General features: G+C 38.3%; 1 protein-coding gene across 4 annotated transcripts in view; it reads right to left on the bottom strand.

Annotated features, from left to right (window-relative positions):
- NAV3 (neuron navigator 3) overlaps positions 1-15,958 on the bottom strand; it is a 257,821-nt gene that overhangs the window by 178,669 nt on the left and 63,194 nt on the right. For all 4 annotated transcript variants that reach the window (XM_032687747.1, XM_032687746.1, XM_032687749.1 and 1 more), the window contains exons 2-3: positions 6,422-6,539; positions 5,657-5,709 (exon numbers count right to left, since the gene is read on the bottom strand). In XM_032687747.1, the coding sequence (XP_032543638.1) occupies positions 5,657-5,709; positions 6,422-6,539 (171 nt within the window). The remainder of the gene's footprint in view (positions 1-5,656; positions 5,710-6,421; positions 6,540-15,958) is intronic.

Below are 15,958 nucleotides of genomic sequence, written 5' to 3'. Positions count from 1 at the left end.
GCATTACCATAACAAAATTTTCCCAGGGAATGGGGAGCGTGATACTTCTGCCACTACTTAAAAACTCCAAGGAAGAAATGCAACTGATGGGAGCTTGGTAACATTCAGGCACATGCTCAGCTACACTGTCCTCATAAATTTCCCCTCTGGAAAACAATCTGGCTGGAGGCTGCATAAAAGTGTGGACATTATGGGCAGTTATTAAGAGCAATTTGGAGCCCTTTGATCTATTCTGTTGTCCAAACTGTGCCTTCATCAGTGGGAACAGAAATCCAAGTGTGGACTTAATTAAATCAAATCAGAGTCTGCTCCAAAAGGTAACAGGTCTCCAAGATAAGAGGGTCTTTTACTTGACCCAAGGAAGCACCTAAGAGAAAGTTCCCATTGTAGCAGGAACGTAACTACTCATCTCCAGTGTGACCAGGTCCTTCATAATGCACCTGGCAAAGGGAGACACTTGCAGAGCAGAGGGGAATTTTAAGATGATACTGGAAATTCCTATACTAAGTGTACACAAGAAGGCAAGAGTTATGGCATTCCATTTGTATTGCTGACAGAATGAAAAATAAATCATGCTTACCAGTTGTATCATGGCTGCACATTGTGTTTACAAAAGGAAAAGATGTTTTGATGTTTTACATTGAAAATTTCTCTGGCAAATAAAAATAAGTTTGTATATTCCTGATGTAGGCATGCCAAAGAACTAATGATCTCAATTCCTTAATCTAGAATACAGGCACAGTGTCAGGGGAAGGAAAATCTCATTTCTTTCTCTGTTTCAGATAGAAATACCGTTATTGAAATTAAAATCGAATTTTTAACTAGTTGCTAATGGAAGCAAAACTCTTTTTCTTCCCCCATTCATTTCCATACAGTCCTTTACCTAATATGTGAGCATATTCTTCAAGTCAGCTCTCCCCCAAACATCCACGCATAAGCTGTGACAATGTCTTGCAGGTTCTTTCCATGTAACAAAGGTAAAATATGAGCTCTCCTACCTAAAAACACAAGAAACCTCTCTCAGAAGTTCAAATTTTAACTACTACCATTGTCTTTTCTGATTTTACTTAGATCACTTTCATAGATATTATGTTGTGAACCTGACATCCTTTTAGAAAAGTACTTTTATTTTTTACCCTCTTAAGGCTACTCCATTTTCAAATCCTAGATACCCCTTACCTACCACAGAGGACAGGAAAATCTGTTTTTTACTCTGTCCAACCCATATTGTGAGAAACCAGTCAGTTGACTACATTTTTAAACAGAAATTTGTATCAATTGACTGTTTTCTCAGGCCTTTTCCACTCTCTCATGCAAACAGCACCTTTCCCAAAACAGACTTAACTAGATTTCAGGCTATTCGCTTTATTTATGAAAATTAAGCATGCAAGCATGTTTCATGGAAATGAGACTACTCTTTTCCACTCATTTAAACATATCAAACCTGAACAGATGACAAAATTATAGTCTGTTATTCCCTCATATTTTCACAAAGCTCTTAAAGCAGCCAGTTGGGAAATCTGTGAAGAACCACAGATAGGCATAGGGTGACAGTCTGAATTTAAACAAAAGGGGGTAACAGATGTCAGAGGGGGCCATACAGGTGTCACTTCAGGAAGAAGGTGGCCTTCATATTAAAGGAGCTGGGATTAGTTTTCAAAATTCAGATTGAATTCCCAGTTTCCGAAGGGACCATATTTCTATGCTTAGCCAAATTTCTGTATATATATCAGTGTCACACTTATGTAGAAGGCTCACCTGGAGCTGCTCCAAAGCACCGAAAGTATATCTTGAATCCAAACAGCCTATCTCACCAACAACTGCACCAGCAAACCCAGGAGATTCTTAGAGAGTTCAACACTGCGCAGATAGGAAGAGTTCTCATGTGGCCCCATTTGACAGTGAACATAGGGATGATATTTTCAGGCTTCCCAGTCCTCAAAGAGCTACACATAACCATAACCCACACATTTTCACACGTAATTCATGGGTGTTAGTAGAACCCTCAATGCTTACTTTATGCAGAATTACGCTGTTTTTCACAAACAATTTTTAGACACAGAATGCCAATGCTGATGTTCTCATCCTTGGATATTGGGATTGCTGGATGCTGGGGGATGCTACTCAACAGTGTTTGCTCAGCATACGCCTGTCAGAGGAAGTCTGAAGGGCACATACACTTTGTGGCACACTTAGCAGTTCTAGTTTCCACCTATTTATCCTGTCCACAGGCTGACTCTGCTAAGAAGAGATCTGCATGCACCTCAACCCCTTGCAACCTTGCCCTCCTCCAGAGAGAAACTCATGCATATAAGCAGAGATGGAGCCACTGGGGGCTTCTATGGGACTACAGGAGCGCTACAAAGCACATCTAGCACATTAACCAATGTCTACCAGTATATATACATAGTAACGTTATCCTACTTCAGTTTTAGGCTTCACCCACTTCTTTACTATGTCACAGAAAATTCTATCACATAAAAGCTCTCTGGTTAAGTAGAGACTAATTCACTTACTCCACCTTCCTCTTGCTAAAGTACACAACTTTTCTTCAGTCTCATAGAACAGAGCAAGATTTCTGGCATTCTTCTGCCTTTTTTCTAAAACTTCTGAGATTTGAATATGAAATAATTTATCCCTCAATACATCTCAAGTTTTCAGATTCTGTGTGGAACATCAAACAGGTGAGCATAATGACAGACATGAGAATCACGATAAAGCTAACCTTGCAGAAACTGGATGCTACTGGGCTTCACAGGTTTTTAGTTTTTATGAACTTGGACCTATTGAGCCAATTCAATTTGTCTGCAAGTATTTTATATATCCCTGCCAAAATGAGCATGGAGTGCAAGACATTGCAATAGTAATATAAATTTTATATTTATATTTATATAAATATATTTATATTTATATAAAATTTATATAAATTTATATAATTTATATAAAATAGCATCTTATACACATTTAAATTAAACATTAAAATAAGTTTACAAATTAAGGTAACAGCTGAATTGAGATGCCTTAAAAATCACTTCGAAGATGATGCCGTTGACAAGAGGAAAACAAAATGGTGAGTGGAATAGAACTTGGGAATATGAGCAGTGATTAATTATGAATTGATATCAATATCATCCAGAGAGAATATCAAGTATTTCCAGCAGCAGACAATCCATGACAATGCCCTCTAGCTTTTTTAAGCTAATAAAATGTCTTAGACATAACCTCCTGGAAAGGGTATCAAATGGCAGATGAATAGAGAAAACATTTCTTCTTAATTGCAAGTTATGAAAGCAAGGATTATGAAAACATTTGCAAGAAGAGGGTGGTGGGATTCTTAGTTTTATCAACTAAAAATGTTACAATGAAAGTGGTGAATTAATGGCTAACAAACATACCACAGGAATATTTTGACTTTTGCTGATTTGAGGGCTGATATTCTGACAAATCCTGACAGGACATATTGCTACGTACTGGTGCATCTCAAACATGCAAACTAACTTTGATCACTTTACATTTTTTTGTGCATATTACAAACACATAAGAGTCCACTGCTGCAAGAAGAGAACTGCCCTACCACTGAGTGGGCTGACAAAACTGAGCACTGCTAAGGGAAATTACCTGAAAATCTGGCAAAATTGTGCCATTGCCTAGGTTAGATAACTGCACAGCCCAAAGGCAACAAATGGAAGGCAGACTCAGAAACTTGGGGTTTCTGAGATGCACTGAGGAAAAACTAACAAGCCTGAACTACTTTAAGTTCAGTACATTATAAATTTCCTAGCTCAGTTGAGAAATCAACATGTCAAAAAGCAGGAAAATAACCTAATCAGTCTGTAGAGATAAAAAAATGCAGTAAAGAGATGGAGTCAAAGAAGGATAAATAAATACATTACTATTAAGTTAAAGTGGCTAAATGGGACACTCTAGGCTCTGCACAAACACTAGTGTATGACTACGTACAGGAGTTTTTGAAGCACCTGTTTTGAAACTCAGAGCACTTAGGAATATTTTTTGGTCTGGCTGAGCTGAGAGATGGGCTTATGGGAGGAAAAAGATGGACACAAAGGGACTCCCACAGGTACTGCTGTGGCATGGGCATTCATTGACCCTGTTTCCTCCATAGCAGCAGCAGCAGAGCTAGAGATGAAATCCAGAAACCCTATGCCACATCAAAATACAACTATCAACAAGGAACATACACCAGTGTTGTTGCTTTGGAGATGCAGATGTTCCTAGAGTGAATACTTCTCTGCAGCTCATCTCTCTCTCATGGAAATGAAGCTCGATAGACATCAGATTGGTGGGTCCCTAAGCAATCCTAAATGGCCACAAACCAGTTACATAACCTTGGAAAATCATATCACTTTTCTGTGCTTTCGTCTCTTCTTGTTTGTCTTGCCTGTCTGGAATGGCAAGTTTTAACATGATTAAAGTAGAGACTGATTATCTCTTGATTTGTGTGTGTAATACTAGAGTTCCATGCTGGAGTTCCCAACATTTTCAGTCAGGGTCACTAGGTGCTAGTTTAATGTTATTAATTAAAATAATAACTATTATTACAGAAATTGCATATATTCTTTCTATAGACAGTTTCAAAAAGCCTGAAAGTCAGAGAAAAAGCTTAATCTAAACCTGGACAGTTTCTGAACAGTAAGAACCGAAAGATCCCATTATTCAGTTCACTCAAAAATTTTCCCCTTACCTCCTGAAGCTTTGCAGAAAAAGCTGTAAACACCTTTCCCCTTTAAAAATGCACTGAACAAATGCACTTCTTTTTTCTATTCAACTCCCATTTTTAAGCCCAGCTTCAGCAGTTTGCTATTATGCAAGCTCATCCAAATTATACTCAAAAATCTTTGCCAGCTAAACAACCATGCACCTTATTTATGTACTATTTGAATGGTAACAGAAAGGCAAACACGTCAGCGTGGGGGAACATGACTAGAGCTGCAAATGATTCAGCAAATGCATGGTGATGTTACTGAGGCTCAGACTTTGTTCCTGTCGCTTATACAGCCTTCTCAGATGGTTTTATCTTATTAAATGTAGTTGACTTGCCATAAACACAGTAAAAGATTAATAAGACTCCATATGAATCATAGTCACTAAATGCTTCTTGTCTGAGAGTATTAAAAAAGTCTTTAGGCAGCTGCCAGCTATAGCTCAGAGAGCCATATGACTAAAGTGCTATTTCTGAAAGTCTTGGAGTCAGTGCATCTAACTGGACTTCACAGTAGACAATCCAAAAAGCTATTTATATTTAAAAACAATTTGGCAAGTCTTGTTCATCAAACCAGTTTTCCAGACACAAAGACTCCACTTAATAATTTGTTCTTGGACTTACCGCCCTTAAAAATTCAGTTAAATGAAATTATTTGGATCATTAGAACAGGTCTGCTAAGGTAGTTCTGGATTAATTAGAACTGATGAAGTTTTGCTGCCAGGTTATCTCAAGGTCCAAAGTTAGTGAGCACAGAAATGAAGTGACAAACACTAAGCAAGCATGGAAAAAAAAGTATCAGGAACACTATATGAGAATTAGGACTTTATGGTAAACATGGGACAGAATATTCATAGTATAAATAAATCACTATTAAGAAGCATATTAGAAAAGTGCAGTGGTGCCAACACAAACTAAAAATAATTTTATTCTTACCATTTGAGAGTGGCTCCGGGGACAGCCATTGATATCTTCAACCTTTTCATTTGCTAAACAAAAACAGTGAGAAGAAAAGCAGAAGTAAACAATGAGATAAAACTTTCCTTTCCACTCCCCTCCCCAGTCAAAAAAAACCCAACCAAAAACCAAAAAACTTAAAACTTAAAAAATCAAAACAGAAAAAAAAAACCAGAACAGCAGAAAAGACACAGGAAAAAGTGCAGAGGGTTTTGTTGACACAGACCCCCCTTCTAAGTAAAGCTCAGTCGTACAGTAACAATACTCTTGTTAGCAGCAGTTGCTTCCACATGCCAAATCATGCAAAGGGGGAAGTGTGAAGGAGGTCGCTGCTAATTCTTCAGCCCCTGCAAAATAACTGCTGACATGAAATCTTCCACAATTGTCTTTGCAGGGTCAGGATACAGTTTCAAGGCATCCCAGAAAGTATGAGCCACTCCAACTAACAAAATGCACACATGGGAGACATATGGTTTAATGGAGCATTCATTTCTGACAATTCAAAGTGTGTAAGATACAGTTCTGGCCATTTAAAGTATGGTTAAACAGCAACTTCCAAACATGCTCACAGAAACATATTATTTAATTAAGACATGGATGAACTACACAAATATCGGAGACATATGGACCCAGTCAAATTGTATTATTCAGGGTTCATCTTACTGTTAAATATGTTCAATTTGAATTATATATTCCCCCATGCAAGGAGTCAGCTTGCAGTGCTTCCCTCAGCCCTGGTCTTACCGATGATCTGGATGATTTCTGCTAGCAGAACTCCATCTGCAATGTCCTGTTGCAAATCCTTGATCAACCGCTTGTGGCCAGATTTTGCTAGGTAGTGGTTAGCCCAGTCAGTGTAAATCTGCAGAGCAGAGTGGGAGGGCAAGGGGAAGAAGGGGAAGAAGGGAAAGAGAGGAAAGAAGACAATAAAAAGTTTTAAAACAAATGTTGGCTTGCACACCAGAACTATTTTGGATCACATTCCCATTTAAGAAGTCAGCACCAAAGGAAACAATTTTAATGTGCTTTTTTTGCCTTTTTTTTTTTTTTTTAAACTGCCATGCCCCTCCCCCTGCTATCCTCTGTTTTATTTTAACTTCAAATGATTCAGGCTGTTTCATGAGGCTTCAAACTTGCTGTGACCAAGCAAAATTCCCCTTATGAGTGTAAAGGAAACTCCTGTTGTAAATCAATCACATCTATTGCAATTCCACCTCCCACATTTCTGTCTCTACGCATGCCCCACCAACAATTTTCATGGTCTGGGGCTGCCTAAGAGAAAGTGATAGCAGAGAAATGTGCTTGTGTTTGGGCAAGGATTCATTAGGTTGTCACTGGCATTCCTGCACCTGGGGATGCCTCTGTAACACTTTGTGCAGTAATCACTGTGCCCCACTGTGCAGGGACAGGTTGTTCATCCACTCGCCTACAGTTCAAAGTGTTCTAATGTGCACAGAGGAGGCTGAGAGCATCAGAAGCACAGTAGTGTTATCACTGAAATTAGAGTATATATATTCTGGAAATATGCTGTGTCCTTTCTCCTCCTAAAGTGGAAGGGGGAAGGATGAGTTTGAGGAGCACCAAATACTTAGCAACAGGCAGCACAAAAATGGCAGTTATCAACAAAAGGTCTAAAAGGACCAACTGAACATCCTCCTCCAAAATAAGCGAGGAGAGAAGAGGTGAAGAAAAAAGAGTTTGAAGGCATTTATAAGGCATATATGTACACAGAGCATTTGGCAACACCTACAGCATGCAGACAAGCAGAACCAGGTTCACTTAGGGTGAGATAAGAGGCACAGACATTTTCACCTCTACACTGAAGGAACAGTGCACTCCAAGAGGTGCTCATACCATCCTGGGGTGTCCCAGCATACAGAGGAAGCTCAGACTAGTGGAGATTGGCAGGAGGTGTCACACAGATGGAGGGTACCAGTGGCCCTTGGCAGCCAGCCCTGGCTCCCTTTTGCAGGGTGTTTGTGACCTCTCTCCTCACTCTAGAAAATAGGACTTGTACAGAACCTTTGACTACCATGGGATGTTGCCACTGAGAGGAAGCATATACGTCTGCCAGTACCATTGTGTGAGTAAATATAACTAAGGGTTTTTCTCTGCTGAGAATACTGTTTGAAAATGTTGAAACTGCACCTCTTTTATAAAACAAAAAAAAAACCAAAAAACAAAAAACAAACAAACAAACAAAAAAAAGAGCTTACTTTATAAACATCCTTTTATTTAACCTCATAGATACTTGGGAGGAAGGTATCAGAAACCCATTTTATGAACAGGAAAAAAAGAGGCCAAAGCCATTAACTACTTGCTTATTTTACCTAGGAAATCTGCAGTAGAGTAAGGATTGGAAAATGGATGCAATTCCCAGAGTCTTACCCAGAGGACCATCATCTGCTTTCCACCCCTCAAAAGTATAACACCCTAGTCCATGTTCCCCTGCTAAGGACTCCTTTGCTATGTGAGAACCTTTGTCACAGATTTTCTCCCTCTTTCTTAAAAGAGAGAAAATTGTAACTTGTTTGGTCTATCTGATTTCTTCCCCTATTCCTGCAGAGGGATCACTGGCTGATTTGCCACAGCTTTGACAGCTTTAGAACTTTAGATAATTCCACAGAATTAAACCGTGGAAGTGGATTCAGCTCCCCCATAGCCAAAGGATGCTGCTATTCAGTGGAGCCCTTAATTTCCCTGATGCACCCAGAAGTCCACTTCAGTCACCTGTGTTTTCACTGATTGATATTCTTTTTTCCCTATTACAAGTGAGTGACATAAAAGGCTCCATTAAAATGTTTTATTAAAGCCAACTGTAGCTGCAAAAGTGTTTCTTCAACTATATAACCATATATAATGAATTCTAATGTGGGGTCTCTAAAGATTGTAAAAACACATATTTAGTACAGTATGAAATCATGATGATAAAGATGCATACCACACCCATAGCATCATATATTCCCTACTACTGGTATTTCAGCTTCAGTCATTCTATTAAAGTAATGTCTCAGAAATACTCTCTGAGCTATTACTATAAGCAGAACTATTTTCTGTATTCCAATGAAACTGATCCACTGGAACATACAGATTTTAATTCCACCAGTATTATTTTAGGTTAGTTTCACATTACGAATAAAAATACTTTAGTAGGCATTTCCTTTTTCATTTGTCACACCCTCACATAATTGGGTGTATCAGTCCTAATTCTGACTACAATTTGAACTATCCTCTCACTAAGCAGACAAGGAAATTTCATTGTAGCAGCTGCTATGCCAGTGTCTACTATTCAAAGAATGGGCTTCATTGAACCCTCCATCCCCTTCGCAATTTTCTTTTCCCATTAATTTAAAAGTGATAAGCATAAAGAATGCAAACAGTGTTTTTTAAGCAAAGGTTGATAATCCACATAATACAAAAATTTTTCTGATGGTCAGCATTTTGATAGTCATCCAATGGTAGAAAAACAGTACTGGGGTGGAGGCAGTGTTAAAAGAGTCGTTTTTTCACTTCAGAAGTATTCTTAAAAAAATAATCAAAAAGGCAAACAGTTGTTGATGGAGACAATACAGCAAACCAACACCCAGCTGGCAGTAGAATATCACGTGTTAATTCCTCTCTTTCTGTAAGGAGTACCACTTGCTTCTGTTTCCCCCCCCCCTTCCCCATAGGATGCCCTTCTCATTCATCTCATATTTCTGGGAACCCAGCTGCTCAGGAATTAGTTGTAAAAAATGAAAAGCACGTAGATAGACACATGAAATTATAAAAATGTACACATCCACTATAATCTGTTTACATTAAATTTTCTGATGCAAGTATAATGAGAAATAGAGAATCCCCCTTTCAATGTAATTATGCACCACATAAAATTTAACTCCCTGGGAAAACATAAAGCTCCAGTGTGCATTGTCACTGACAATACTCACACAGAACAGAAGATAAAGAATCAGTAACTTCATGCAGCAGTCTGCTTTTTACAGGTGCTCCCCTTCCACTAGGTGCTGAGTAGATCTAAGGAGGAGCTGTGCATGCTACCCCTCTTTTCAGAACCAGCAGTAGATCATGCTATCTTGCATTAATTGTGCAGCAATATTTCCCCAAAAACCTCTTATCTTTGATTTTTCTATGCTAAGGCTGTTTCAGAGAGGAACGCAGACACGAGGGTTAGTTGTTGCAGCACTTCCTGTCCACTTTGGCACTCCAGTAACCCTGCCCTACAGCCACACACTGGGCTGGGCTGCTGATTCACTCACATCCTACCCAAGCTTCCTCTCCTACCAGTCTGCTTTACAGGCACATCTGACACAGGAGTATTCCACTCCAACGCTAAGCTCTGACTGCTGACAATATACGAGATAGCCACTGTTATCTGTGACATGAAGGATCAGTCTCAGCAACACGATAACAGAACAAACCTGATCCTGTGTTTGTGAGATCCAAGCCCCATCCCAGCACCGGTGATTTAACAGCTTGCAACATGAAACAGGATTCAGCTGGGCAATCCGAGCTCGAGCACAGCCTGCTCGTGTTAACAATGGTTTCCCCCAGCATTCCTCAACTGTTCGTCATACCAACCTTCAACAGAGTAGAGGAAATAAACTCTGATACCCAAATATAGTTAGGAACTTCACCTCGATACTTTACATGTAGCTACAAGGAGCACAGTAGAGCTGCTTGGCAGGATCTGTAATGAAGCAATACACTTCATGGTGCAGTAGCTTAATGAAGTGAAAGAGAGAGGATCTCACAGGTTACTGCCTTTTTTAGAAAATGCTTTAATCATAAGCCATGTAATTATACATCAGGCAGTGCTATAATGCATCCTCTTTAAAACTAAAACAGAAATGTTACCACCCACAATCAATGCCAAGTGAGAAATGTCAGGTGGGTTTCAGAAGTGCAGGCAGCCTATTGCAATAATAACGCATGACACTTTGTCACTATCTTCCACTAAATCAGCTCAACATGCTTTCCAGGCATAAATGAGATCACCTCTTCTATTTATTATTTCTGTAGACATGGGGAAACTGAGGCATAAAGGCTGGTTTTTGATGTGGCTCACTCAAGGGCAAACAGAGATGGGAATACAACCCAGATATTCTCGGTTAAAATCTTTTCTTCTATAAGCTTTTCTATCAGGTAATTTTATAAAAAGACTTGGTGGGAAAATGCATATTCCAAGAATCAGGACCCTTCCAGATATTTTTGTTTGTTTGCTGTGTAATATGAAGCCTCAGCTCTGAAAATGGTCTCCTGTTGCTATCAAGAAGACAGCTTTCCATTCTTAGAGTATGCCTGTGTCACTCACTTATGCACCAATGCTGCTACTTAGGGAGAACACCAGTTGCTGCCAAGTGAGTTATACTAAGACCTTGTGACAGATTTCCATGCCATTTAGGAGCATAGGTTATATTTGAAAAATATTAAAATATTTGTCCACTATATGAAAAAGTGTCCTTCCTAGATATGTGGAATAAACAGATAGTATCCAGTTCTCATCATGTGTCCTTTAAAATACTCTGTAGGAGATGACCGAATCTTCATTTATTAGCAAGGAAGAATTGAAATGCTGTCCACCAGCGCTCACTCTCGTGCTCTCTTCTGTGCACAATGTCACTCTAATACCTTTGGAGGTTGGGAGGCTTTTTTTCCCAAAAAGAATCTGTAGGCAACAGCAAGGTTCCCACAGATTTTTCTTTACTCTTCATCTTGTGGCAAACAAGTGTTGGAGAAATGGAAGAAAAAACTATATATTACCAAAGAAAACAAATGTTGCTAGCAGTATACCAGGGTTACAATATTTCACATCAATACACAATACTACTTTTTGGCATAGCAGGAGTTTGTCTTTTATTCTATGTTTGGATTATATGAATACATTTCACAATTCCTTTTTTTTTTTCCTTAGAAAAAAAGAAATAAAAGAAAATGGAACTATTAAATAGACCCAAGACTAGAATTTTAACAGTCAGCCAAAGTGGAAATATGGCATAGTTAACCCAATAAAAGTGCTACATGACTTTCTAGTGTACTGTATTTACTCTGCATAAAATGTTGCCATTGGAGACAACTGATAGTTGATAGCAGTTAGAGCTTTTCACCCATAGACACCTGTTCAAATTGTGCTTGAAGAAAAAAGAGATTGATGAGTTATTTCTGTTGCTCTCTAGTATGCTACAAAATGGCCTGCAAAGGCTGCATATCTAGTTCCTACGAGGTTTTCCAGTGTTTGGCCTACCCTGGATGCTTAATACCCAATAGAGCCTACATAACAGTCCCAGAGTCCCTGATGAAGAGGATTTGCCAGAGGAGAGGGCATGACCACAACTCTATTTCAACATAGCTATTCTTGGCTAATAAATTGTGGGTAGCAAAGCACATGTTGGAGTGTCCCTGAAGCTGTTTGTATTCATAAAGAGCTGGGCAACACATTGAGTAGTGTTAGAATAGGGTGAGAAAATCAGATTGCAATGAGATGCCTTTCTCCTTCCTACTGCCTATACATTAAGGAAAACTCAAACGGAAGGCAGGATCTGACCTTTTAAATATTTTCTTATTGAAGGTTATGCTGCTGGGATGCAAAAGAATAATTTATTAGCTTCAGTCCTCTACTTAGCAAGGAAAAAGGCTATTCTGGAAAACAATGGTTCACATTTGAACTGCCATAAGAGACAGATCAAGCATTCAATTTGTGTCTTGATTTAATCGACTATAGAAAACACACTGCAACTCATTTGCTATGAAGTAAAGCTAGGGTCTGGGGGTGGCACTTTCCATAACATTAAGCAAATTACACAAGAAAGAAAAATATTTACACAATTAAAAATATATAGCCAGAAAACGAAACTGGAATGACTTAATTTATAGGCAAGATGGAAGCTAATGCACTTCATTTAACAAAATGAAATAAGTATTAAATGACATTCCACAAACCCTGTTTCTAAATCCCACTAAGCAAATGAGAACAATTATGAGTTAAGGAATAGAAACCACTTAGAGGGATACATGCCAATTAACCAAAATGTCAGAATCCCTGTAGTACAATTCTATTTTGTAAATAGCAGCATGTATCCATCAACACTACTCAGTAATTTACAGATAAAAACACAATTAAACAAAACTCCACTAATCCCAGCTAAGAAAATTAGTAGAAACAATACTCTTCAGCAGTCACTGGCAAGCTTTAGATGACTTACTGAACTTTAAGGAGACTGTTTTATATTTCCAAGTTTCACTTACAGCTTGTGATCTAATCACTGAAGAAACAGTACTGACTTACTGTGTTCCCTTTCCACTCATTTATTCCCAAATCCCAACTCAGAATTAATTGAACACGTGTATTTGAGGCCAATATTCACCAATGGCATAGGGTCAAGACTTTTGATGCTTCTGTGCCAGATGAAAGGTAACAGTATGAGTTTCTTTGAGTGTATATTTGTGTGTATTTGCATGTAAAGTTAGCTGAGTAATTTGTATATTGCCCATCTAAAAATCCAACTCTTTATAGAATAAAATAACTTGTTCACCCTTTGTAAAGAATCATACCAATTTGCTTTACAGTTTAATCATATAATTTTATTGGCTTCCTACACCTACTCTTCAGTCCTTTGCAATGGCAATAAAATACCACAGGAAGGAGCCAGATATTCATCCTTCAGCTTCAGGGACCCCAACCAGACAGCTGCTTCCCTGCAGGCTTGTGCTGCAGGGAAGCAATACTTTGCAAAAGAGCAATACCATCATGGTTATCAACATTGTCCTTGAGCTTCCTGAATTATTAGGAGACAATACTAAGTACCACCCACACAAAGTGATCCTCCAAAAGAGTTAACCTTCACACTCTCTGTTATAAATACTCCATATATTTGTCTGTACAACTTTGGAACTATTTCTTAAATATACTTTTTTTTGTATCTTTAAAGTACATTTCAGCATCCACTTGGTGAAAGTACAATAAAATACAGGAGCTATTATTCAATGCAGCTTTTATGTAAAACATTGATTAAAACTAATATCTTAGTTAATTTTATTACAGTGAGGAAGACCATGATGCCCTGGGGGGCATAAGCGTTACACCTAGAGACAGCACTCAGAAGGTGTCTTACCATTTTAGTTCAGATAACGAATGTGATTCTTAATGTGATCCTACCACTTGGGCTCTGTCAAAGATCCTCTTCACGTAAAAAGAAACAGAGAGATGTGCTTCAAGAGCATGAATGCACTCCATTCACTAACCAGAATTTAGTCTGTGTAACAAACTAAGTAATTCTCCATCCCCAAAATGTGTACCTTAGATGCTAGCTCTTAAGTACCAAACTTGAGTTTCCCTACAGAGCAACCCTTCCTGCTAATGTTGGCAAAAATGTGTTCCAGAAGTGAGGGGGCAAGGAGTATGTGATAAAAAGAGCTGATGACTGTCCTGTGTGGTGAGACACACAGAGCTGCTTCTGTAAGACAATGTGACGCTGTAGTAGTGACAGATATAAGAGGAGCACATGGTTTGTCTTGATAGTAGTGATGTGTGAAGAAAGTAATTTGATCAAAAGCACAATGCCAGAATTCTCTAATACAATTAAATGAACTGAAATATATGAAAATCCCTCTGTCTCCTGTAGGTGCACACACACTTGAACTTCATCCTGCCGAAAGCTTGAAGCATGGCTCTCTGTGACACTTCCTGGCTAAACAGAATTCCTGCAGAAGAAACAGCTGATTTAGGAAGGAGCACCTTTTACTATCCAAAGGAAGAAGGATAAAAAGAAAGCCATATTTTTACTTCTCTGGGCATCCAGGATAGAAATGGTGACACTCCATACCAGAGGCCCCACTCCATTCCCTCGAATGAAACTTCCTATGCTCTAAACTTGTATGAATTCTACTTCTCATAAATGTCTTATCACTTCCAGGATAAGTTTCATGATCAGTCCTGTGTTCGCTTGAATGAAGAAACCCACAGTAAGCAGTTAAATTTTCTGCAAAGGAAAAAATGAACTGAATTTGCATAGGTTTCCTTTGCAGTTCACCAATATCACAGCAACACAGATGAATGGAGAAAAGACTTCTGCAATCTCAGACCTGACTACAAAGTATGAAGTAATTCGGAGAACAAAAGCATCATTACTTTGTTGATTTATTTTTGTTCACAAGCAAAAAGCCACTCTTGGTATCAAACAGACCATTCCTGGATTGAGTCAACACCTGCCTTTGGAAATCAGCAATGGAGCTCCTTACATGGAGCTGAGACACTGTGACACTACTCCAGATTTTCCATCAAAGCTCATTTTTAGGATTTATAAGAGGGAGATTCTTTCCACACTACAATTTGGCATTAAAGAACTTGGCCTGGGGATCAAAATAACCCTCTTTGCCAGCACTTCTTTTTAAGTGTGGAAAGGCAAATTTCTGATATATAAAGATGCAAAAATATTAAGACATACATTTCTTCTTTTATTGTGAGAAAACAGTAGCAAATAAGACTGCAAGACTGCAACTAACTTTAAATATAAAGTCTTCAGGAATTTTTGAGGCTTAGAGAGAATTTTGAATTGTCTGGTTTCTTCTCATGTGGGAGAATAGCCCTGAAAATCAAACTAACCAAAATACACTGTTTGCTTTCTGAGCTACATATTTTATAACAAGACATTTTAACTCTAGCTTAATTTTTCTCTGGGCTTTGATGTTTAAAAGTTGTTTGTCACAAACTCTATGATTTTAATATCAATAAATGTCTTGCACACATTCAGCACACCACTGAGGTGCTAAAGGTCACACAAAATTATTAAGTAAATAGGTTAATGATTTCAAGTGTAAGTAATCTGAGTCTCTTTTCACTGTTATTAATCTGTTAAAACAGGTCTTCTTGGTGAATGTGAGTATAGTAATGGTCATGTGTGTGCAACCATTTTGCCTTTTGCTACCCGGCTGAAGCTTAGGAAAATTAAATTATGCTTACACAGATGACAGCCTACACATATACTTCTTCAGATCAAGAAATGTAAAACAGTGTTTCAGGACTTGGAAGACTAAGGACATAGCTCAGTACAACAGGAACACCACTTCAGGACATTTCCTTTTTTCCTTTGACCACCACTGAAAGCTCTGCCCATAATAAGGACCTGCCCATTATGATTATAATAATTCTTAAATTTACAATCATCCAGCACAATAAATTTTATTCATGAAGTAAGTTTTGTCAGTCAATATTCTTAAACAACAAAGAGAAGGTGATAATCTTATCATAGCTTTGACAATAGAAGACTTTTCATCCCAAACGAGATT

Source organism: Chiroxiphia lanceolata, chromosome 5, assembly GCF_009829145.1.
Source record: "Chiroxiphia lanceolata isolate bChiLan1 chromosome 5, bChiLan1.pri, whole genome shotgun sequence".
NCBI lineage: Eukaryota > Metazoa > Chordata > Aves > Passeriformes > Pipridae > Chiroxiphia > Chiroxiphia lanceolata.
This window is presented reverse-complemented; position numbering and strand designations above follow the sequence as displayed.